The 25901-nt window shown below is 36.4% G+C and overlaps 1 protein-coding gene across 3 annotated transcripts in view; it reads left to right on the plus strand.

Moving 5' to 3' along the window:
• Positions 1 to 25901, plus strand: part of KIDINS220 (kinase D interacting substrate 220) — a 75580-nt gene that overhangs the window by 25983 nt on the left and 23696 nt on the right. For all 3 annotated transcript variants that reach the window (XM_005506817.3, XM_065059544.1, XM_065059545.1), the window contains exons 14-23: positions 304 to 483; positions 855 to 1020; positions 1902 to 2053; positions 4436 to 4725; positions 6018 to 6158; positions 6721 to 6964; positions 7133 to 7221; positions 8194 to 8338; positions 10551 to 10713; positions 25626 to 25804. In XM_005506817.3, coding sequence (XP_005506874.1) covers positions 304 to 483; positions 855 to 1020; positions 1902 to 2053; positions 4436 to 4725; positions 6018 to 6158; positions 6721 to 6964; positions 7133 to 7221; positions 8194 to 8338; positions 10551 to 10713; positions 25626 to 25804 — 1749 coding nt within the window. The remainder of the gene's footprint in view (positions 1 to 303; positions 484 to 854; positions 1021 to 1901; positions 2054 to 4435; positions 4726 to 6017; positions 6159 to 6720; positions 6965 to 7132; positions 7222 to 8193; positions 8339 to 10550; positions 10714 to 25625; positions 25805 to 25901) is intronic.

The raw sequence follows: 25901 nt of genomic DNA on the forward strand, positions 1-25901 counted from the left end.
AAGAGGGTAGGGAATGGCATGGTTTTTAATATGCCTTCAAAAGTAGGTGATTGGCAGCAAACGGTGCTAGTATTTTGTATTTAAATGGTTTCATTCATTGCATGGACAAAAGCTTAGGGTTTTACACTAATGCTTGAAGAAGAATTCAATCATCATTGTCTTATTGAATCCGTAATATGGAAAGTTAAACAGTCTAGTCAAAAAGTGTTTATTTTCAAAGATGAGGATCACTAATAGTAGCTTTTTTGCTTTCTGTTCTAGAATGATTTACCACGTTAACTGCTCTTTGTCCTTTTGTTTTAGATGAAATGAAGACTTTCGCAGGACAGCAAATCGAACCTCTGTTTCAGTTCTCCTGGCTTATCGTGTTCCTCACGCTCTTGCTGTGCGGAGGTTTGGGTTTATTGCTCGCTTTCACAGTGGATGCAAAGCTTGGAATAGCAGTGTCACTCAGCTTATTAGCAGTTCTCTACATTTTCTTTAGTAAGTTGTATATGACATTTGTGGAGGTTTTTATCTATTTTTGGAATTCAGTATTGTTTTGTAGGCGTTCTTTCTGATTCAGGAAAAAATACTAAGTGGTTTTGGAAAAAAATAGGAACCCTTCAAACCCTTTCCTTGTATTTTGCATGTCATTTGTGAGAGGTCATTCTTGAAAGCAAAGAAGAATTTTATATTTTAAATTAATTATGTTATTCTTACCATTTCCATTTTTAACTGTAGCTGTGAAAAATTCTCATCCAACTCCTTTTATGCAACTCTGTGCCTTATGTGTTCAAACTTAATGGTTCTTGCAGTTGTGAACATTGACTAAAATATAGCTATAACATCCATTTTCATTTTTCATTTTTTAGCTGTAATTTACTTTGGTGGCCGAAGAGAAGGTGAGAGCTGGAACTGGGCCTGGGTATTAAGTACGAGGTTGGCAAGACATATTGGATATTTAGAGTTGCTTCTGAAACTCATGTTTGTGAACCCACCAGAATTGCCAGAGCAAACCACTAAAGCTTTACCTGTCAGGTTAGTTATTTCGTTTGTGTACTCTTGATTTAGTAATTCAGATTCACTCTGATACTTAAACTCTGCCTGTTATGTGCATGTTTATCTTCCTATGAAAAGCTGTTGAGATTCCTGTTTGAAAAACAGTATCCCTAGAAGATGGTGTGAAATTTTTCAGTGTGAAGTAGGTATTATTTTCAAGAAAAATTCTGTGCCAAATTTGATGAAGTTACTACTTTTTAATATTAGGGGTTTTGGCTATCATACTACTAAAAATCAGTAACAGACAAAGGAAGAATTTACTTTTCTGGTATAGTTACTGTGCATTACGTTTAATGCTTGTTTCACTGATTACTTCTGTTAAGGTCTCTTTTCTTGGTTGTCTTCCCCTGCCCCTGTAAGCAAAGCATCAGACTGCCAGAGCTTCTAGTTTACCTGAAAGCAAGAAAATTTATGCCATGTGTTTTATGATTTTGTTTACTCTTGTTGTTCAGAGACTTGTATTTGAGCCTCACGGTGATTTTATGTGGTCTTGTTCTTCTGTATTTTTTTTTTTATCCTCCATAAATATTTGAAAATGGCTCAGAATACATTTTAAAAAAATGTATTCTCAGTATAATGTTTCGGCATCAGAAAGATATTTTTAGGTTTTTACTGCTATCTGAGGTGCCATTAGTGATGTGATCATTTTTAAGAAATCAAGTTTTAGAATAGGAGGTGGGGCAAAGAAGAGATTGATAACAGGAGAAGAAATAAAGCAAGAAATACCTAAATTCCATGTAGAGTTAAAAAAAAAATAAATATTTAAGTGTTTTACATTTTGTGCCACTTGAAAAAACTTTCATCTGCAGAATTTAAAACTTTCTAAAGTATAAAAATATATATATTTTTTTCTCTTTCAGATTTTTGTTTACGGACTACAATAGACTGTCCAGTGTAGGTGGAGAAACTTCATTGGCTGAGATGATTGCTACCCTGTCTGATGCATGTGAAAGGGAATTTGGTTTCTTAGCAACAAGGCTATTTCGAGTTTTCAAGACAGAAGATACACAAGGTTTTTATTACCTAAATGACATTTCCGATTATTCCATTTCAATGCACTGTTATCAGGGGTGGTAGATGCCCCATCCCTAGGAACATGCAAGGTTCTGTTTTTCAAGTTATAAGCTCTTTTTAGAAACTGGGAGCCATGCAGAAATTCATACAGAAGGGCAGACCTTTTTCCATTTTTTGGAGAGAAAAATGCCCTGTTTTCTTTGCTCATCTTGTTTTTTTTTTTTTTTTTTTTTTTTTAGTATTATAAAGGAGTGTCTTCTGTGAAGTGTAGTTTTCAGAAGTGTCAATGGAAGTGGTTTTTTTTACATGTAGCATTGTATTTTTTTTAATAGCAATTAAGTCATTTTGTCCAAGTCAGTTAAAGGAAAAGTATCCTTTTATGTCCTGGGAAGAGCAGTTTCTGTTTCATTCAGTAGGTTTTTATTCAGAGCTTTTATGAGTGACCATTATTTATTCTTGGAAATAATAAATGTTTGGAACGTGTTGGTCTGAACTCATAAATGGCTTTGATCAGTGCTAGTGAGACAGAACAAAATACTCTGACTTGATCCAAATGGAACAAATTTTTCTCTTGTCACATCTGCAGATTTATGAAAAAATACGCAGAACAGAGTATGATATTGTAAAGAAAGACAGTTATTGAGGACTTAATTCTACTTTGAGCTCAGTTTCAGTCAGTTCTTTCTCATTTCTTTTTGACCTTGACCACAGATTGAGGAATCTGTTAGATGCTGTCTCCTCTCACAAAGTAAGATGTTTAGTCTCTCTTGTCTTGCAGAGGGTGAAAAAAACATTCCATGTGCTGAACACAGCTTACTCTTCATTGTTCTTTCTCAGATTCACTGTTATTTATGAAAGTGATATGTGGAGTCTGTCACCCTTATTTCCATATTGGACGTTCTCCAGTTCTTTTCCTTAACCTCAGTGGAACAGCTTTGTTGATGCTGTAGTTCCTCCTAAAGTAAGGCTTGACTTAGAGAATGGCAGTGTAGTGCTGCCTTCTTGTGATTATTTGCAGTAATCATGTTTCCCCTTCCTTTGTAACCTTAGCTTCTGTTCCTTATAAACTTCCTTAACAGTTCTGTTGCCTTCCAGCATTCATCCTCTCTTTTTCTTTTGTTGTTGCTGTAGTGTCTTCTGGATAATCTTGCATATCTTCTGGTTGTCTCTAGATGTTTGTAGGTTTAGGGTCATAGGGTTTTTTCTTTTGTATCTAGATGTTAATAGAAATTCCATACAGGCTTCTTTTTAGCCTCCTTCAATTTTACTTAGGTCTGTAAGCTTGCAGACAATTGCCATTTCATTGTTGATGATTCCTAAGTCTCTCTCTAATCCAGTTCTCTCTGTTTCTAGCTAGAGGAGCTTACATCTCTACTTCAAAATGTCGAGAACTGGATGTAATTATAACTGAGTTGATATTTTTCTCTTCTTGCCCCTCACTGCCGTCATTGTGCATTGCTGTTGCTTTGTCTTGCATCGCAATCCTTTCTGTCACATATGTCAGTAATGTGAAGGACCTTTGTGGCTCATACCCCAGTCAATAATATCAAACACAGGCTGCGTATAAAACTTGGATATGCTTTCCACCTAGCATATTTAAAATTTGATTTTTCCATTCCACTTCAAATGTTGATTTTTAGCTGTCATCATTTTGCATCAGATTATTCCTATGCTGTGTTCTTTGGCACTGATTAAGTGTTGAATTTCTCTGCTGTACAGATTCCGAAGGCAGAGGCTGCTCCTTTGGAAAAAAGCTATTTCTTTGGTCATTGCTTTAGCCGTGCTAACCTCCAACTGCAATATTCCATTGTTTCTTCCTTGGCAATCCAGTTGAAGTCAGGTGGTTTCTGTTCTCTTCTGAGGCTCTTGTGATCTGCCCAAACCGTGCACACTCCTGTCATCCCTGGTTTGGGTGCGTTTTAATGTTTAAGAAAGGATCGTCTTGGGTTGGAGCTTGCAATTTTGATACAGTTCTCCAATGGCACCGTTACTATTAGACTATGTAAATATCCTGTTTTGGTTTAAAACAGAGTAGTTTCCGTACTGTTTTCCTAAGATTTACTTGCATAAGTACAATTTGCTGAGATGTTTGCAGAAGGGATGATACTAATATGATATTTAATAAAGGTCATTTCCATCTATTGTGGATTTCTTGAAACAAGGGAAATAAACGGAAGGTTAAAGGAATATCCCTGCTTCATGATTTCCAAGAATTTTGGCAAGTTTAGATGATTTTTTTTCACTTTTGTTACTGGATGGTAACACTGCAGTAACCTTTTGTGCAAGTTAGTGTTTTATGGAAAGTATGCAAATTACAGACTTGGTACTCAGCTGTAGCTACAATTTACATTCATTTTAACAGCAGATACTTGTTTCCTAGGTAAAAAGAAATGGAAGAAAACTTGCTGTCTCCCATCCTTCGTGATTTTCCTCTTCATATTGTCTTGCGTTGTTTCTGCGATTGCCCTGCTGGCAATTTTTAATGTAGAACCAGCCAACATGACAGTGAATGTTATCCTTATATCAGTTACCTGTGTTGTTGGTTTGGCCTTTGTCTTGAATTGTCGCACCTGGTGGCAAGTTATGGATTCAGTTTTGAATTCTCAAAGAAAACGCCTTCACAACGCTGCCTCCAAGCTTCACAAGTTGAAAAGTGAGGGATTCATGAAGGTAAGCATTTATAGGAACTGGCTGTTAAAAGAACTGGAACTAAACCTCAAACCTGTAGCATTCTTAAGATGGAGTGGCGTTTATTTAATCAGGCCAAGTCTCACAGCATTAGAATGAGCCTTGGTGAGTTTTTACTGAAGGGAACACTTCTGTTCCACTGGTAATTTTGCTTAGAGATCTGTTGCTCAACCAGGAATGTTAAATTTGGATTAAATTTTCAGTTTCTAACTGTCTGTTTTTTTTGATGGAAGGAATGTACTAGTAAAACAGTTGTTCTAAATGGTCAGTATTTAGTAAAAGCTTAGTTTAGCTCATAAGATTAGAAAGAACAACTTTTAAAATATTCTAGAGGTGAAAAACCAAGTCTAACTTTGGCTGTGTGCAAGAAAGGAATGATAGCACTGAAAAACCATTCCAAAACACTTCACATATTTAATCAAAAAGGATAGAAAATACTGTTGTTTGGCTGAATTTTATGTAACCTGGTAAAAAATGTGCCCTTCAGGCTGTCAGCGAATATCCTGTATGCTCCTATTTGAAGATAAACTTTAGCATCATGATGGTTACTCCTGTAGATCATAGCAGAAGAAAATGTTGTGCAAATATTTTTTGTAGCACAGAAGACCTTATCTGTGTCTTGTCACTGTGTTTCCTGACAATTTTTTTTGAGTGGTATTTATCTGGCATAACTTCCAGCATTTAGGAGTTAGTCTCACCCTTTGAAATGGAAGGAGAGAAGTGGGTATTTCTGGACAGTTACTCATATGACTTGGGTCGTCTGATTCTAGTGGTGAATAGATGGTATTTTAACGTCTGCCTGTTACTTGCTGAAATTAGGGCAACTTAATTCCTCTTTTGTTTCTATATTAAGAGTAGTTGTTAAATGTGTAACTTGATGTTGAAAACCTCATCTTTTAAGTTTTCAGAATGTGTATCCTGAATAGGAATGACTGAGCCTTAGAGTAATAGGATAGTCTATTTGACTAGAAGGCAGATTGAACTTTTTAGTGTAGACTTTATGCACAGCAACTTTTGAGGATTAGCTGAAGCTATAAATACTCTTTTGTTTACTCTAGAAATACTGATTTACAGTACAAACATATTACTTTCTTTTAAAATAACATTGTAATGGAATTTAAATAAGGAAAGTTTGTTACATTAAAGTGGAATATGCAGTTCTGCTGTACGTTTTTGTGCAAATAGGAAATTAAAATTTTGGAAATTATATGCATTTTTGTGAGTTTTAAGTATTCTAGACATGTCTTTTCCTTATTTGCTTTTCATTTTTATAGGTTTTGAAATGTGAAGTGGAACTAATGGCCAAAATGGCAAAAACCATTGATGGCTTCACTCAGAACCAGACAAGGCTTGTTGTAATTATTGATGGATTGGATGCTTGTGAGCAGGACAAAGTTTTACAGATGCTTGATACTGTGAGTTGGGTCATTTTGTAAATGTGTTCTCTGCATCATCTCTTCCATAGATGAGCTCAGATATCTACAGTTAGTGTGTATTTTCTGTGGGAAGCAAGCATGTATAGTTCTGTGTGTTGTAGTCTTTTAACATTTGTGTACCTTGGCATAGCTGTAGTACTAAAAGCGATGGTTTTTAAAAGCTGAAAATTAAATTCCAGCAAGACTGTACGTCTTAATGCTTGTGAAAAGTTTTCAAATAATCAGATGTCAGTTATTAATAATTAGTATCCTGTTGAAAGAAACTTGCAATGGAGGGGTTTTTTATACTTACTTTTGAGGTACTTTATATGAAAAATACTTAAATGCCAAATTTTTATGGGTGTTAGGACATGACTGAATGATACCTTCTTGGTGATGAGTTCCACTGTAACATATCTCAGATGGCAGGAACTGACTTCTCTATATCTCTCGTCCTCTCAAGTTTAGCTCAGACAGAATGAATATAAGATGCTGAGTCAAATTTTCAAATGATCCACAGTTACTGTGAATTAACAAGATGTACTGTCTACTCTTTTTGCAGGTACGAGTCTTGTTTTCAAAAGGCCCATTTATTGCTATTTTTGCAAGTGACCCACACATTATTATAAAGGCTATTAACCAGAATCTCAACAGTGTTCTACGTGATTCGAACATAAATGGACACGATTACATGCGAAACATTGTCCACTTGCCTGTTTTTCTGAATAGCCGAGGGCTTAGTAATGCAAAAAAGCTGATGGTAGCTTCAACAACCAATGGGGATATTCCTTATACAGATAATGCAGGTGAGGTCGTGCAGGAGGATGATCCGAAAGTTCCAAAACCAGTGTTCCGAAAATCTGGTTTTTGGAGCAAAGTATTTAAATAATTGGCAGATCACTAGTTTTATTTTATAGGTCAGTCAAATGTATGTGAATGGAGAAAATGCCTGCTTTTTGTTTTTCTTTCTATAGGATTGCATGAAGAGGTTGACAGGAGAGTTTCTCAGAACAGTCTTGGAGACATGGCCAAATTTGGTAGCAAAACTGCTCTCAATAGGCGGGTGAGAAAGATTTTTAGGCTAAATGGATATACTGGTAATACCTTTTTTCTTTTCTATTCTTTTGTTTTTTCTTTCACATTGTTAATGTCAACTTGGAAGACTTAGCAAACCATTCTTACAAAATTGATATAAACGGTCCGTACATTCTTAAAGAGTACATTCTTAAGTGAGTATACTGATGGTCTGTCAAAGAGGAAAAAGTTTGCTTACCGAAGTGTTCTTTTCCACGAGTACTTAAATTCAGCTCTCTGGGAATGCTGCGATGATACAGCATACTGGTAGCAGATATGAGCTATGTGTGTATATTTTGGATTTTCGTGTGTACGCCTGGTATCACTTGTTCACAGGATATTGCAACAAGGGTCAGTAATTGAGCAAATCAGCTAATTTAGAATATTATAACACTAGATTTTACTGCAACACGTCCACCAGACTTTGTCGTGCTTTCTCTTGTTTTACAATTTTTACATAAAAGCAGAAAGTGGTTGAATAAAAGGTGTTTAGGAAGTAGTGAAAAGCCATGCAGAGTCTGAGGATTCTGAGGTTTTTGAACTGCCACAGGTAGAGAGTTGGGAGTTTTGTAGCAGAGGAACCTGATGTTCACTTTAATTTTAAAATGTAATTAGTAAATGCATGGCATTAACTTTTTGTAGAAACAGCAGGAAACCATGAGGGCAGTGCCCTCAGTTTTTACAAAATACCTCACTGTGTCACTATTTCATCCTCTTAGAATTGACGTGGAATTAAAATGTGTAACTCTTTCTGGTTCTTGGCTTATGTGGAAATTGTGTTCAACTGTTACATAGCTAAATCAGTATTAAATTCTGGTAAATATTTTTATGATGTTTCATGTCAGCCTCACAGATGCATATTCACAAAGATTCGAACTTTATAATCAAGTAGAATTGAAGTATTTGAAATACAGAAAAGTTTTTGATACTAATCGGTATTCCTTTATTGTATCAATATCAGGATACTTACCGAAGACGCCAGATGCAACGTACCATTACACGCCAAATGTCTTTTGATTTGACCAAGCTGCTGGTTACAGAAGATTGGTTCAGTGACATCAGTCCTCAGACCATGAGAAGGTTGCTCAATATTGTTTCAGTGACAGGTCAGTGTGGCATATTTGTGTACTGTAAACAGTAACAGTGTAACGGTGGTGTATCTTTAAGCTCTTCCCTAACAAATTGATCCTAGTTACAGCTACCTACATTACACTTTAAAGAGGGTCTTAGAAGATGACATTAATCCTATTCTCTACAGCTCCTGTGCTGTAGAACTCTTACCCTGAATAAAACATATTAATTGTTTTTTATGCCACTTGAACTCCTTTAGTCTGAGTTTCTGATTTTCTGATAAAGGATCCCACTAAATGATGAGTAGTACTACACTGTACAAATGGAGAATAAAGTGAATATTACTTCATTTTGAAGGAGAAGAGTTCTGCTCTTGTTCTTAGCTAGTTCAACATTAATCGAATTATCACAAGCTCTGGGTTATGTTAATGAAAATAGCATCTCTAATACTTCTGATTTCAGTGAGCCTAATAAAATTTGATTGCCAGGAAGACTACAGTACAATTCTACCAGTAATACTAGCAATAAAAGATTATGTTAAATGACCTCTGTTATTTCTAGAAATATGACCTCTGTCTTTCTGTGATAACATTTAATGCTTAAGTAGAAAATTCTCTTAGTTTTTTAATGAGGGCTGGATCATTTGAGAGAGAGGATTTTAGGAATAAAATCTTTACAGATATAGACATATTGCAGTTACCTGCAAGCATGTGAAGGATGAGTTCAACAGAATCAGCATTAAGTTCTGCATCAGGTGAATGTAGCCATATTGCTATGGAATCAGAAATCAGCCCATCTATATTGCAGAGAAGATAACTGGAGCTTGGAAACTTGTTGCAGCCATCTCAATTCTCGCTTAAGCTCTCTGCTTTACAAATAGATGCACAGAGTAATAATAATCCAGGCCAAAACTGAACTAATTCCTGCTGATCCATTTGGTTACAAAACCTGCTACAGCAGTATCTGTGCTGCAGCTTCTCGTTGCATTTGGGAGAAGGTCTTTCCAGCAGGTCACAAGTAGGTGGAGCTGGTTCAGTCTGGTGCAGTGTGGGGTGATCATGGCAGTAGGAAGTCTGGCCTGAGGACACAGTTGTGTGTTTCTGAGCTGAGGTTCAGCTCTGTCGAACCAACCTGGGTAACACAGAGCGGTTGGTTCATTCGCAGTGCTTGCGTAGGATTGTCCTAATTTACCTTCACTCAGGTTATGAAGAATTAAATGTAAATGCTGTTCTAAATTAAGTAAAATAACCTGTGGCTTATTTTCTGTTCCATTAACTTAACACTAGTATAGTTAATAGAAGATGGTTCATATGTAACTTTCCCTATTTTTCCCTGCTTTTTTCCTTTTTTAGTGATCATTTATATGTGACAACAGACCTAAAAATCTGAGCTAATCTTTTAAATTAATGTGCAGGATCTTAGCGTGATCATTACAATTTATAGCATGAAATGTCTGGTTTTGGCAAATTATGGTGCAGATGTGAATGTATAACAAAATCACAAGCTGTTAGTTGTAAAAACAAACAAACAAAGCCCTGCAAGAACACTTTTAGTGTACTATAATCTGTGGTTATATATGGTGATTTAATGAAGAGCTTCATGAGCAGAGCCTTCAGAGTATAAGTTATACATCATCATCAATACTAATAATGCAATTCTAGAAAATTTGCTACAACTTGAAATGTGTAACTGTAGCATTAACTTTTTCTGGGTTTTTTTAAATTAACTTCATTTGTAATTCCTACCTCTCGTTATTAACTTTAAACAGTTTTTTTTTATTATAGCTTTGACTTTTACTTTATTGGCTATTGAAGGTGGCAGTAGTGTACTTAACTTGTTTTGACCAGATTTCATATGCCAATGCACAGAATATCTTTCACAGTATTAGCACGATTTTTGTGTTTAGATTGAGAAAATTCTGTGTGGATTTCTCTATTGAGTTTTGTTAACATAACTTAAGATTCACCTGTAACAAGATTATAGTAATTAGCATTTAACTTGGAGCTGAAGTTGACAGTTTTGGAGATTCTCATGCTCTGACCAGTATTTGCAAGAATTTTTATTAGGTTGTTAAATTATATTTTTTGATGCAACTTGAGATGGTTTTGAACTTTCTGAGCTAAAAATATAATACCAGAAAGTTCATAGGTTAAAGGACTTACGTACCTGTTATTTCAAAGGCCAAAGATATCTTTCAAAAAGGGAAAAAATCCCCTGTGTTTCTTCCCTCCTTTCGTGCTATATTAGGTCGTTTATTGAGAGCTAACCAGATCACATTCAATTGGGATAGACTGGCAAGTTGGATCAATCTCACAGAGCAGTGGCCGTATAGAACATCTTGGCTCATTCTGCATCTTGAAGAGACTGAAGGTGTTCCAGATCAGCTGACTTTAAAAACCATCTATGAGAGGTAGGTGTTATTCTGGTAATGGTATGCACTTTCAATTATTACAATGGTGATTGTTATTAATGATTATTAGAATAACATGGCTTTCAACGAGCTACCAAGTTGTAATCTAAAATAAAAAAATCTAAAATTCCCACAATCTTAATCTCTTTTGTTAATTTTTGGAAACTTTTGAATGACTTTCATTGCTACTTAATGTACCATGTATGAGTGTATTTTGTATTTAAAAAAAAAAAAAAAAGAGAATTATACTGGAATTCTTTCACAGCTGCTCTTCTGTCTCTTGATATAATTTTCATCTCTGCCTTGGCCACGCCAGAAGTTTGGTCTTTTGCCCTTTTTTTTTTTTTTCTTTCTGTAGTTAGAAATCTGAACTAAGCTCTGCAAAAACTCTCTGAAGGTTTGGAGCTTAGCAAGTGAGCTTGGGGGTACAGCAGTGCCTTGTGCTGCAGTTAAGGAATACAAAGCGAAGTGTGACTTTCTCCATTGCTGCTGCAAGTTGCTGTTCAACAGAGCTGTCTGGTATTGCAAGTGAGACTGAATGTTGCCTATGTTGCCAGTGAACATGCCTTTCCAGAACCCAGATGCTTGTAAGGAAGGACTTGTGGTTTGTGACAAGTGACCTGATGACAGCGAGAGGAATGGAAGAGAATGAATGTGACTATAGGAGAAAAGCCAAATCTGAGAATGGAAGTCAGTGGGAGGAAAGAAGGGTTTGACTTGTGTAAGAAATAACAGAGCAGATGAAAAGAACAGCTGAGGTAAAGAGGGAAGACAGGGACTTACTGAACAAGTTGCTAGAAAATCTAGAGACACTGCAGGGTCCAGGGAAAGAATGGAGAGGAGAATGAACTTGGAAAGAAAATTCTGGGGAGGTGCCCTGTGCTAAAACTCAAGGAATGGGATAAGTTGGACTGGCTGAGGGGCTGGGCTGCACTGAAAGTGATTGAAGTATTGAAGAAGTTGAGCTGATCGATTGGAAGAGATGACTGGAGTGGGTTGTATTATGAAAGTTGAAGTATGAAGTAATGTTAAGATCTGAACCCAGAAAGCAGAGGGACAGGGTTGGAGTGGGCGTGATGAGGCTGAGGATTGGAGGGAAAGAAGGCAAGCAGTAGACTGGAGTGGCTTCAAGTTGGGAGGTTGTTATTGTAATATCAAACTGCAGAGGTAAATAAATGCATTATTAGAAAACACTTTCCTCTAGAGAATGGATCCACTTTCTGGGTTTTGGGTTTCTTTTGTGAGTTTAAGATAGCTGTGAAATCAATAAAGTAATGGGAACCCACCTCTCCATTGTGGGTTCACGTGGCTGGTGTGACCAGGTAAGTACAGTAATTCAGAATCATCAGGGATTCCCTCTCCTGTCGTGCTTTCCAGTACTTCTGTTGCAGAAATACCCAACTTATCTTTATTTAGATTTGCGGTACGGCATGTTTCATAAGCTTATTTTCAGTATTTATCCAGCAAACTCATTACAGTCTTTCAATTATTAGCACTGACGGTAATAAACCACTTTGGAGTGATCAATGTCCAAAGTTGTGTTCAAGACATAACAGTGTTTATGTTTTCTGATAAACCAGAGGAGGTACTAGAGACTTGAATTGTTCTCCTACATGGGTACTAGTAATTCTGGTATGAGCTAATTTACATCTGTAGTAACCCAGTGTGAGAAGGACAGTCACCATTGAATGTGAATGACTTATTTGAGTTCTGAATTATTTGTTGTTAGTTACAGTCACTTGAGCTGTTGATATTCAGTGCCAGCTGTAGTGTGTCAGGGTTTATTAGTTCAGGTGTGGAGGAGAGTCGTGATTCCCGCTATGCTGTTTTGCCACTCGCTGTGTAGGTTGTATTTGGAAGTAATATAACTACTTAAGTAGAGTGCCAACTAATAATTGACAGTTATAAATGTATAAATAAATTTATAGTGTATAAAACTAGGATCTCTAATATGACGAAACAGAAAAGAACCCTGTACCATATACTGGAAAAAGGAAGGTGATGATCTTCTTTTAAGTAAAGCTGTTTGTGTCCTACTGCAATACCAGGAAAATAAGGAAAGGGAAAAGAGGACCAACGTTCAGGATTCTGTCTTTAGCAAAACTTACCAACAGGATTATTTGATATGAAAACGATAAAGCTACAAGGCTGAGATTCTTTGACTATTTAACTATTTAAAAAAACGGGTTCATAAGAGTAGTAGCAAAGTTGCCGCATGCTCAGGAAGAGAGTTGACCTCTCAGCCACTTCTGTTGAACTTCTGCAAGGAATTAAATGTATAACTTTGCTGATGTAGTGACAAAGCTGAGATATCTGTCTGGCAACTTGGGGACTCATCATTACTGTATGCTGAGTGTGAAAAGGTCTGTGAACTCCTCTCGGGGATAAGCTAATGCTCTCAAAATTCTGTTTTAGCCAAAATAATCCTTTCTGCAGTGGTCTTTTTTATCTACAATTGTTTAAAGTCACTTGGCTTGAATGTCTGTATCAGTTTGAAGTAGAGTATTTACTTTAGTTCCTTCAAAAAAAATTTAATTTCTGTTTTCTAAGGTTTTCTAGTTTATAAAAGAGCTTTCCCATTTGGAATCTCACTAATAGATACTGAATTTCGATACTTGTATAGCCTCTGTTCCTGTTCTGAGTTTGTTACTTTGTTCCTGCCTCTTATTCTGCAAGGGTGTTTTAGAAAATATTTTGGTACTTTAGAAGAGGAGCAAGAATATAATTTTCCTAGCATTGAATAGCTTGTGTCAAACTACTTTTTATTGTGACAATGCAAATTCTTCCTTGGTTTTGCTGCATTTCTGAACTCTTAAGTGTGTGGGGAAAGGGTTCTGCTTGGCCATCTTAGGTTCCCTGTTAGGTGTAGGGGTTCACACTTGATCAAGTTCTCCATATAAGGAGAATCCTTTGATATTAGAGTAACTTTTCCAACTTTTAAGTTAACATGTGTTAAAAAGGTTGTGAATTGCCAAAATTCCCTTGGAGTGAGAGCTTCCCTTGCCTTCCTCTTGGCTGCTGGTTGTGTGGGGCAGGGGGTTAACACGACACATTGGTCTCTTACAGGTGTCTTCAACTGAAGAGTTACGGTAGATGTTTTGCGTGTGCAGCAAGGGTATGACAAGTGGTAATAAAACCTGTGTTGTCTTAGCGCTGTGTCTTTGGAGGCACGTTAGAACCAGTTCTGCTCTCAGTACAGCTGATGCTGCAGGAGTGAGCTGTGGTCCCTGTGCCTGGTGGTGCTGTGTCGGCAGGTGGCACCAGCAGAACAACTGCGTCTGGCCCGCGTAGCTCCAACAGTGTCTGTTTGCATGCTTGTCTTAGTGTATTCTGTATTGGTATTTAACATTAGCAATCTTTTTCACTTGGTGTTTTGGATCTCGGTGTTTCAAAGAATAAGCAACACATTCACAACAAAAGGTATAGTAAAATTAAAAGAATCAGGTAGTCAAGCATTAAGAAATTAAAGAATAGTCTGCAGTTAGTTCTCATCTATATATGCATTATTACATGTGATGTATGTGATCATATGCTATTTTGCCCCCATAAGATTCCTGTCTTGTTCAGAATTTAATTTTGCAAACTGTATAGACAGGCTGCATAGTAAAGGGGAGGGCCATTTTCTGTCACATCTCAGTGCTATCTGTTGTCGTTAAAAAGAATGCCATAGGAAAACTAAGATAACTGAAATCTGCTCTAGAACTATTCATCAGAGTTTGTGTGATATTGGACTGTCAAACCTTTCACTTGGATAGTATTTATGCCTCTGTTGGGAGGTGTTGTATACAGCTTATGGTTTGGTAGGCTCATTCTAGTGTTTGGGGCTATAGCTGAAGGTAGTGGGAGCTCTGGTTTCAGTACGTGCAGTACTCTGAAAGAAAACAGGCATTTCAGTTTGGTTACTGAAAGATATAGCTATATCTCTCTGCTTCAATTCGTTATTAAAAAAAGGAAAAAAAGAAAAAACCTAATAAATATATTCTTATTGTGAATGATTGTTGGCGAAAGTAAATTTGTGAGTAAATTTTATCTATAGATACTATGAATATGGAAAACTATATTGATGAGTATGAAACCAGTTTTGTTAGTAGTAGTGCATCTTTACTGTGGCAAACTATGCAGAGATGGGAAAACCTGTTGAATGTTATATTGACAACATTTTCCCAGGGTTTTAAAGAAAAGAAAAAAAGGCTTCAATTTGTGTTGTAGGCACATCTTTTGTGAACAGTATTTATGGATTGGAGTCACTTGAACTTCTGTCCTAGTAACAGGTAGAGATGCTATATTTTGTAAATCTTTTGTATAGGAGAACCAGCTCATGCTTTGGGTCAAACTTTGAAACTAAAATAGTGCCAAGTCTGCATTGTTGGCTTCCAGTCCAGATTCTGGAGAAAAAAAAATCTTTACTCTTTTTACTTCGTTATACTGTATCCTCTCACTTCCAGCCTCTCTCTTTTCTGGTCTGGATCTTTGCTTGGTTTTGCTTTCCAGTTGATATATTTTATTAGTACCAGTATTTACTCCTTTGAGTTTGTATGGTACCTTTTCAAGTCATCTCTTATCACCAGAATTTCTTGTAGTCTCTCTCATTGGCAGGTTAAGCTCCTAATTCTGAGTTCTTGTCTATCATGTTTTCTGCCCCTTAAGTGTTTAGGTTGTTCTGTGGTCAAGCCAGCTGTTGTCATTACCCACCTCTCTATCCTGGTCTGTTTAAATTATTTTTACCATTTTATTTATAATTGTGACTTACGGTTAATATTTATGTTGTGCTGTATTCTCCTCTGTGTTGCTGTAAGGTCTTACTAATGCCAGTTTTGTGAAATGCCAAAATGGTTTGCAGAAGTTGCAGAAAGCAAATTTTTAAAGCCCCAAAGTAAAATAAAATACATGTGCTTTCTTTAAATGAATTGTAAGAGATTTAAGTTGTCAGATTAAAGCAAGTTTCTGTTGAGTGTTGGAAACTGATACTTCTCAGATTTGTAAATTAGCCAGCTATGGGAATGTGTTCTCTTGTGAAGACTAAATGAAACATCCATGACACCAGAATGAATGTCAGTGCCAGATCTAAATAAATGATACACTGGGAAAAGTCCCTGCGGCTTTTGTAGAGAGAAGATGTGTTCCAGGAAACTGAATTCTCAACAGAGTCAAAAAACACGTGAAGAAGACAATATAACATTTGGAAATTTAAGAAATTTTAAGTAAGATCTTCATATGAGAACATTTAAATGTATTAAAATTTAAGGTCATAACAGGCAAGATTGCCTCAGGAAGACGAAAGATGGAAATGAAAGGCAGGAGTAAGAGTCTTGTGAGAAACTTGTAGATAAAGTTTCCAGAGATAACACTTGTAATCTTTGACATACCTGTAAATGGTCTGGCAGAGGGAGAAGATGAAATGTGGGGCTCTAACGAGGACAGCCGTTTCACAGAGAGTTGTGGAAGTAGCTATGAGGAAATTGCAGATCAAAGTCATTGTGGATACAGGTGTCATAGCATACCGGGGAAAATAATTTAATCTATAATCCTGCTAACATAGTAATTGGCTGTAAATCTGCATTGGGGAAGGACATTCACAAATCATAGCTGACTTCTCTGAAAAAATATGTTCAGTCCTCAGCAGGAGGTGGAAAATGAAACAAAGTATTTAGGAGTTATTAGCAAAGCAATGGAAAGAAGAAAGGTGGTGTATTATACAAATCTGTGATGTATCTAAATCCTGAACACTGTGAGACACTAGTCATCACATTTCAAAAAGGTTGTACCAAAGTAGAATAGATATTATAGAGGATGAGGAGAGCCCTAGTCTCACTTCAGATTTTGCTGTCAGGTTCATCGCTGTCCTACTTCCTATGCAGCGAGGAATCCCAGTTTTGCTTGAATACTTTCTCCAATCTTTTTTTTTTTTTTTTGGATTCGCAAGTCTTCCTCAGTCTTAGAAATTTGAGTAATTTCTTTCTTTTCCCCAAAGACCTTAGTTTTTCATTTCAGTTTAAGGCTCTGAGTTATAGTCATCTTACTTTGTTTCTTGATATTTTCTACTGCTTAAGTCTGTAGATGGTAGCAATTCGATATTGCCACCTTATTGATTAAAAATCACACTATTAAAGCTGATTGCATGGGAGGGAATGTCTTCTCAGTCCCTCTCCTCATTCAGTTTACTTGTTAAGTGAGATAATCTGCTGAATGAATTTTCTCTCTTTGTATCCTTCTTATGGCAGGATCCAAAGTCTGTGGTAGTTTGTCTAGTGGAAGATGTTCCTAGAAGTCACTAAAGTAATTTCATAACCTTCTTGCCTGTAGGCCATTCTCCAGCTGAAATCTGCAGATGTTAGGGAGAGTTTCTGCAACTATGAGCCAACCAGTTCTCTTCTAGATATGGCAGATTTACCAGTCAGTCACTTCTTAAAGAGGTTAATAGCTGGGCTGTCTTTGGTGATTAAAGCCTCTTCCATGTGTTAAGGTTTATACAGTTGAGAGTGAAACTTCAGGCTTGTATATGCCCCTTGAGTTCAAGCATCCAATTCAGAAAATGACTAAACTTGTAAACACTTTAAAAAACATAGATGTCTAAATTTTTACCCCTGAAGTTCCTGCAACATCTACAGTTCCACTGGTGTGATGGCTCAGAATTGCTGATGTGAGGCCTAAGCTGAGTCTTGTGGTGCTTTGCCTTGCATCTGGAGCCTATTCAGGATCCTGCAGAGTCAGTAGCTGCAGCCCTCAAAAAGCCTGGACAAATAAATGTGGCGTGAGCATGTTTGCAACAGGAGGAAAAGGTTAAATTCAGCACAAAACACAGCAGCTAAGGCAACTTTAATTCAGAAATAATGTGGAAGAGGGGGAGTGGCAATACCTATTTTATGTAATATTATGCACTTACAGTATTTAAGATGCTGGGGCAAACTATACAACCAGTTGCAGAGACCTTCTGGTCTCAGTGAACATGCGGAGTTGTCCAGGCAAGCGCTGGCATGGTAGTAAAGTGCCAGTTGACCTTTGAAAAGAAGACGGCAGGGAACGTACCTCAGGCTACCAGAACAATTTAGTGACCTACTTGCTGTGAAGGGCCCCTTTGGAAGGAGAAAAAAGTCAGTATGAAGTTGATAATGGTCCATGAGAATTTCCTCATGGTTATGTTTGGATGCCATTGGGGTAGAACATTTACCCAGGAGCTTGACAGATCCGTGGTATTTGCCTCTCATGTGGTTAGAATCTAGACTCCATATCTTTGTGAATATAGTTCTAGCCATCACGTGGTGCAACTGAGAAACCTAAGACCAGTGTATCTAGGAAGATAGTCCTAAGAGAGACCATGACTCACTCTCAGTGCTTAAAGATACTGGGGAGAGGAGAGTCCTTGTCCCCGGAGCTGAATTTACATTTTGCTTAATGGTACAGAATTCACATAATCACACAAGCTATTCAAGTGCTTCCTACTGGCTGATTTTGATGTTACTTTGCTTGTCATGCCTGATGTCACGAGGGACAGTTCTACCTGTCACTCTTTGCCCAGGCTTTGCTCAAGCTGAGGTGTTAAGACAGGGCTTATAAATCTTTGTGAGGATATCGGCAAATAGTTGCTGGTCACTGAATTTCTGTGGCATGGTTATTCTTATCTATTCATTCAAAATATTAGAACATGAGGGCTTGGCTCAGGATAGAAGAAACTCTCATGAGCCATCTGTTGAGATAAGAATCTCCACCCTTGCTTAATTGCCTTGAAAACATGCTTTTTGGGAAGCTGAATGAAACCATGGAAATCAAGAATCTAAAATCTTTGATTTTTGAAAAAAAGAGATGTATCTTCCAGGATGAGAAAATGGTAGTGCTTTCCTCAGAGTTGTGAGTAACCATTATTTAAAACTTAACAACATATAATTCATCCATCACTTGGGCTGAATTTCTCTCTGCAAATGTTCTTGCACATGTGTCTGCGTACCTATGGTAGAAGTCAAATTGGACTGGAAAACGATGTGCCACAGCAGAACACACTGAATTTAGAAGAATAGTATACTAACTTGCTTTTATTAAGGATTCTTTTTGTGTGTGTGGAACTAAAGGACCTAAGCCAGCCGTAGCTCATTTATTACTTTTTAAAGTACTTTTGCAACTCTTACTCTATTCTCAGGAATAATTTGTGGAAGACATCTGCTCTGTCTGATTTATTAATAATGGAAAGTGTTGGTGTTTCTTCATTTCTTCAGTTCTGTGTGTCTTGACAGTTTCAGCACCGTTTTAGGGTTTTACTTGTGCTTTTTCCCCAGTTACCTCTTTTTGGAAGTAACCAGAGAAATGCTTCATTTCAGGTTACTAGACAACTTATCCTCTGTCTTTTTTTCCCTTTTCTTCAGATTAAACTGGTAAAAACTAATTTAGTTATAAGTGGAGCAGCAGTTGATTACTGTAGGTTTGGAGTTCTGTAGTGTGGTTTCATTGGTGCTGTGTTCTACTGATAATTTTGTGTGATACGCTCATGTGAATCAAATTAGGAAACACTTAGGCAGGTTAAAACATTTTTGTGTTTCACATGGAGTCGAATATTTCTACTTCATTATTTACTACTTCAGTTTAAGAAAGTGTATTTACAGCATACTAAAAATACCATCAAGATATAAATGGTATGAAATTATTTTATTAAAGAAATTGATTTCATAAAAAAATCAAAAAATACTATTCTGTAGCACTAGTAGTAAAATTTATTTTTCCCCATATAAAGGCTCATTTATTTTTATAGCAATTTGATGACACATCTGCTTGCTTTATTCAGCTGGAAAGAAAATGTTGGTTCTTGGTGTTTTGTAAAATTGCTTTGTTAAATTATTTTCGAAATCGTTCAACTTTTAACAAATGACATTTGATACTAACATTGGAAAGCAATTTCAGCTAATTAAGTAGATCCTTCTATAAACCATTGGAACATTAAGATGACAAACTGTTCATTCAGGATTATTTTAATTGGTACAATTATTGTAATTTTGTTGCAATTACGTGTTGAGCTAAAAGCTTTTGTCTAAATCATTTGAGGGTTTTTTGTTAATATACATAAGTAAGAAGAAAAGAAGTAAAATACAAACTGAAGATAAGCATTATCTGACTGCTTTTCCTTGCAGTGCTTTAGACAAGTATCTATTAAATTATTCTTTTAAAAAGTATGTTGCATGTTTTCAGCAAATCTCTAGCAATGCTAGAGCAAGATCATTTGAAATGCAACTTTTCTGGAAGGTTATTATGCTAATTCCAGTTTCGACACTGTTTAAATACCTTTTAATAAAAAGGGTGAAATGAACTTTTGAGGGATTTGCGAGTTGTGTGAAATTTATTGATGTATTAATTTAAGAAATGTAGCTTTTTAGTGATTATAGAAATTTTAAAATGAAAAAGCTACGGAAGGTGCCAAAATTCATCACTCTGGTTATAATGTTCTCTGCAATCATCTTTTGCCCAGGCCAGGTTTAAGTAAATCACTTCCTTAAGTAGACAAATAAATATCCTCGTAGACCTCGCAGTGAGGCATTGCTTCTAAATATTTAACCTGCTTTTTATTTTTCCGTTTCCTTTTACTGCCTCCTATTTAAAACGCAGGGCACATAAACTTATTATATTTCTTATTGCTCTAATAGTGTGGTCTCAGTGTTAAAAGCTGGTGGTTGTTGCCCCACAGGAATCAAGGCACAAAGGAGAATTAAAGAGAGGATGTGACAAGTAAGAAGGAAGTTCGGGTGGCAAGGTAGTGGGGAGAGAACAAGATCTGGAGCAAAAGCTAATCGGAACAAGATGGAGGAATATTTTTAGCTTTTTTAGTTACCTTTGTAATATAGAATAATCAGTCATATTTCTAAAACATTTTCCAGGTAAGTTTAAATGCTTACAGTGTGGTTAACGTGCATTAGTGACATCTCTCAAAAATGCTCCTCTGTATATTTCAGATCCCCCAAGCACCACTGATCGATACTAGTTTACAGTGGAACACAGAAGCCTTCATTTTAGCAACAGGAGAAACAATTTCACAAAAGAATTTTTTTTTTAAAAACCTGTGTAAGTCAATTCATGAGTATTCTGTACTTCTGGAAGAACTGATGAAGTTGGGTAATAAAATTGGAGATGATGGCTTTTTTTTGTCTGCTGAGCCTTTTTGTTGAAATCAGGATATTTATTCAAAACCTGAGAGCCTGGGAGAACATTGTGAGGCAAGATGATAATCTGGAAATGCATCTTTTAACTACACACTGCAGTGGCCCACGTCCTGGCTCTTAGATATGACCTAATCTGTCTCTTAGGAAAAAAGAGGAGATAAAACACTTGCTTCATATTCAGAAAAGACTTGTGTCTCATATTGCTGTAAAAGCTGACCGTGGAGCAATAGTGTGGGCTGTCATGTTCTTCAAAAGCTGATGCTCCAGTTTTTCCTTGTAATGATTTGCTCATATGCCCACATGATAAATTTGCTTCATTACGTCAACTCTGTCATAAGAACCTGCTTCAGAAGGGCAAGATAAGGAACAGATCAGATAATCCAAATGCTGTATGAAGGAAGTAATATGCCTTTGGTCCTGGTTGACTTGGATTTTGGTTATTAACCTATCAAAGTTAATGTAGTATAGCAATCGTACTTTTTTTACCTTCCATTTCTGGGTAGCATTTGCAACAGACTGATAGATTAGTCTTTGGGTTATTCTGAGAAATGGAATTCGTGGTTCTGTCAGGGAAGCATTTGCCATAGACTTTTGGAGAAGAAGTCTCCTTTTGCCTGGTCCTGAGGTTTAGCTGTGTGCTAGAACCCAGCCCTGGAAAGGAATCTTGTGCTGGAGACTGGGATGAACCACGGGCGTCTCTAATGCTAGGGGACCTGCCAGTATTTACTGCGTTTCTGAAGTCCTCCAGGTGGAGGTATTGAATAAAAGAGTCTCTGCATAAAGCCATGAAGTACCTTTGTAACTGATGTTCAGCAGTGAAAAATACCCAAACCAGGTTAATACAGTATTCTTGTATTTCACTTGTGCGAGTGATCTGATTGGACTTGGCAGTTAGTGAGCCATGATTACTTCTGTTTACAGAGTAGCAGTCTTAGATTCTTCTGTGCTACACTGTTTAGCTGCTTTTCCATCTGTGTAATAAATACATTGATTTTTAAAAAAAATTATTTTGCCTTCTGTAATTCAAGTAGCACTGCAAAGCTGTGAATAAATCCAGGCATTTATAACTGTATTACCACTTTAATTATGAAGAGTGTTGGTGTAGGGTATGTTCAGGAGAGTTGTATTAAAATTAGACCTTTTTAATGTGAACCGGTGACAGTGCATTATACTGGGTGTGGGAGATTAGTTTAATAAATAGCATTTTTTTAAGGAACAAAATGTTTTTTTTTCTTTCTGGAATGGTCAAAACCTGGAACACTCAGAAGAGATGGTTTATTTGCTGTTACTTGAATTGCATGGTGAGAATTGGTTTTGCAGAGCAAGCTTTCCTGAATACCTACAGTAACAGGAGTTTTTAAATAGCTATTGCATCTGTTCAGTGAAGTCTCTGTACTGCTTAATATGCACTGAGGGGTTTATAATTTTTGTCAAGATGGATATATCAAACTATAGCTTTCCTTTTTTTGCAGTCTGTATTAAGCTAAAAGATTGTTTCTCTTATGTTTTGAGCGTGTTACGACTTTTTATTCCTGCCTTTATACAAGTGTGTATATGAGCAAATGCTCTTCTTTCAGTGTCCAGAATAACCTGTTGTGAATTTCAGTTTGAAACAATATTTGCAGCACTATTCTCGATATGTTGACAGTACTGCAAATTTTCTGGAGTGTTTTGTGTGAGAGCTTTTAATCCAGGAAAAAGTACACCCCTAAGCATAAAGATACACTGACACTCTACTGACCAGACAGGAGAAGAACAGGATAAATAACTTCAGAGCAAAACAACGTGCAGTGTTGGACCCACCATGGGCCTTGTTTTCCACGTCAGTAATGGAAGTGCAAGGTGAATATAGACTAGAAAAAATTTGGAACAAATTCACAGTCTTTTGAATGGAAGAGAAGATGACTTACCTATGTGTATTTGCAGTGAATGTTTCTGTTTGAGGGAAAAAAGGGAAATAATCCATTGTTGTTGGAATATAACTTAATCCACAATGAAAGCAATTTAAAATTTTAGCTGTACATGGAAAGGACACATGCAGAATAGTGTCCTCAATTTTTAAGGTTCTCTTCTGTCAAAGTAATATCCTGGTTTGGGCTCATTCCTTTTAAATTCAAGTAGTTGCTTGTGGAAACACTCTCTAACACTAACAGTTTTTGAGGTTTCCGATTTAAACAATAGTTCTTCTGCCTCAGGAAAATCTAGCCCCAAAATGAGAATAGGATGTTCACAGCACTTTAGTTTTAGCTTTGTACGCTTATGTTTTAGAAAAAGTAACTCCTGAAGTGCTTTACATGCTAACCTTTTATTTTTTATCTGAGAAGTACAGGCACATGCAATTTTTGTGGCTCTTTGCCAAAAGATTATCGTTTACATAAATATTTCTTTCAAAGGCGTAGTTTAAGATACTGAGCTCAGGAGGTTCGATTGGAGACTTCAATCTGCACACCAGCAGTGAGCTGTTGGCTGCTGAACAGTAGCTTTGTTCATCACATTCAGAACACTGTTCGCATTCAGACTTAAGTAGAGCTGGCATTAAAATTCAGCTAATTTGTTTCATGTGATTCATCAGCTGTGTGTTTTATTTAAATCTATGTCACATTCTCTTTTGGCTTCTTGTTTTGTAGATGTAAGTGTTGAAGTAGGCCACTCTTTAACTCTTCAATCCCTGGCTTAAAAAGTGACTTAATTTACATTTTGCCAGTGTTGAACTCTTGTTTAGAATACTCATAGTAAATGTATGTAAGTTAGTGGGTTTATTTATTTTTTTATTATTTGTTTTAGTTTCTGATGTCTTTGAATAAAGACATACATTTGAATAAAGACATACATTTACAGTCAGTTTAGTTGTAATTTTATATAAGGCAAAATAGAATAACCGAAAGTAGTAGCTAGATATTAGTGTATAATATACATTTCTCCGATTTTATTGCATGTATGTTTTACTTCGAGACTGTGAATGTTCTCTTTTTTTTTTTCTTTGAAGTGAGGACCACTTCTTGCTCCTATTAGATTTCTTTAAACACTCTTAGAGAATGAACTATTTCCATTCTTTGAAACGGTAACCTACTTCTGGGTGTCAAGTTTCTCTTACAGAAGCATTGCTTTTGATTGTTTTAAGGCTGGAGCCTGTGAAGCCTTATGTGCAGTGAACTTCCCTAAAGCGTATAGTCCCACTGACATCCAGGTGACTGCTCATAATGATTTACAGGATCAGAACCCTTGTTAGAATAGGCTAGACTTGCTCTTATATTTGCTACACTTTCTTGTGCTGCAGTTGTAAGATCTCACTGTGAATAAAATAATTTGTAGATACTGCTTGTGACAGCATGGTGTGGCAGTATTCTTCATCTTTTAGGTACATGGACCATTCAGATGTTTTCTGGTAGAGTTTATAGGAATATTTTAATTCTACTTTTAGTATAGGACAAGACTGTGCTACAAGATCAGATTGTAAGATTAACACACAGTTAAAATACATCTTTAATGTAAAAGAGTTGCACTTACTTCAAGCATCTAGCATTGATCTTTGATTTCTTTTTTTCCTCTTAATATTAAATGCTAAATATTCCGTGTAAATCTGCTACTGTTGTCTCTAGAATAATTCCTTGGTACATAAAAATCTACTTCTTATGGAGAATTTAAAACTAAAGATGAAAGAAGATCATTGCTTTTAAAAAGCTTACAAATTGTGAAATAAGGTAAGGTTGTTCAGCTAATGATAGACCTAGTTAATGAGCTGTATTAAAAATTCAATTCCAACCAGATTTTTAAGTGTTATGTTCTTTTCTCTTTGTGGACACATGAGTGTGTATTTATTTAATGTAAGAGATTCTTGGTTGCACTTTGATAGGTTACTGAGTGCACAGGAGGGCTCCTTCCTCCCTTCCCATCCCTGCATCATTTACATTATCATATCTCATTTGGCATTGGATGAGATACCAGTCATGATTCTGTGAGATGAGATGTCAAATAAGATAGGTCCATCTGACCCATCACTTGCCTCCATCACTTGCTTGCATTTGGTAGAAACTTTTCATAAACTTCCACAAGGCTAGCATTTATTCCTTCTCCTTGTTCCTTCCTAAAACTCTCCTTGATACTAATGCTTACAAAAAAAAAAAAAAAAAACCCAAAAACTACCAAACGCCACGCCATTCTTTGACAATAGTCACGATGCAGCAGCAGTCCCTTATATTGATCATGTCACAGAGTTTTGTTCCTCTCTGTTTGTGGCTTCTTGTCATAGAAGGTGAATTATTTGAAAGCAGGCAGCTGTTTTTCCACTTTTTACCATGAAATCATGTGCTGTTGAGTTTTGATCAGTGTCTAAGATGCCCGAGTGTTCCTGTTACAAGAAATTTTAGTTTAAAAGGAGATTTTTAACCATGGAATTCCTGCTTAGAGTACCAGAACTTGAGTGGATATTTGAAGTTAATGGTGACGAATGTTGAGTTCCCCTTACTTTTTATTTGATACTACTGATCTATAGATTCCTCATCTGATTTCAGTCTTCTGTTTGACTCCCTTGAGGTTTCTCGAAAGCATATAATTAGATCAGATTACGTAGCAGTTTGAGATTTCTTGCATATTAGGAAATATTAATTTTTTTCTCTCTGCAGACAGTGCAGGTCTTTATGGGTTCTTTTTGTTTTCCAGAGAACGGGGAGAGTGGATGCAAGTGTACTGGTATTTCACCCTTGAATATCACTATGCAAATGGACAATGTAGTATAATAAATATGGTTTAAAATTTATCCAATTTTTTTTCTCCTAGAATTTCAAAGAATATTCCTACAACTAAAGATGTTGAACCTCTACTTGAAATTGATGGAGACATACGGAACTTTGAAGTATTTTTATCTTCACGGACACCTGTTCTTGTTGCACGTGATGTAAGAACCTTTTTGCCATGTACTGTAAACTTAGATCCCAAGCTACGAGAAATCATTGCAGGTGAGTATGCTTTCAAATAAATGGAAAATGGCAATTATAGTATTTATTTTCATGCTACTTTGCATGTTATCTAGAATCATTATTTGTTCATCGAATC

This window comes from Columba livia, chromosome 3, assembly GCF_036013475.1.
Source record: "Columba livia isolate bColLiv1 breed racing homer chromosome 3, bColLiv1.pat.W.v2, whole genome shotgun sequence".
NCBI classification, from domain to species: Eukaryota; Metazoa; Chordata; class Aves; order Columbiformes; family Columbidae; genus Columba; species Columba livia.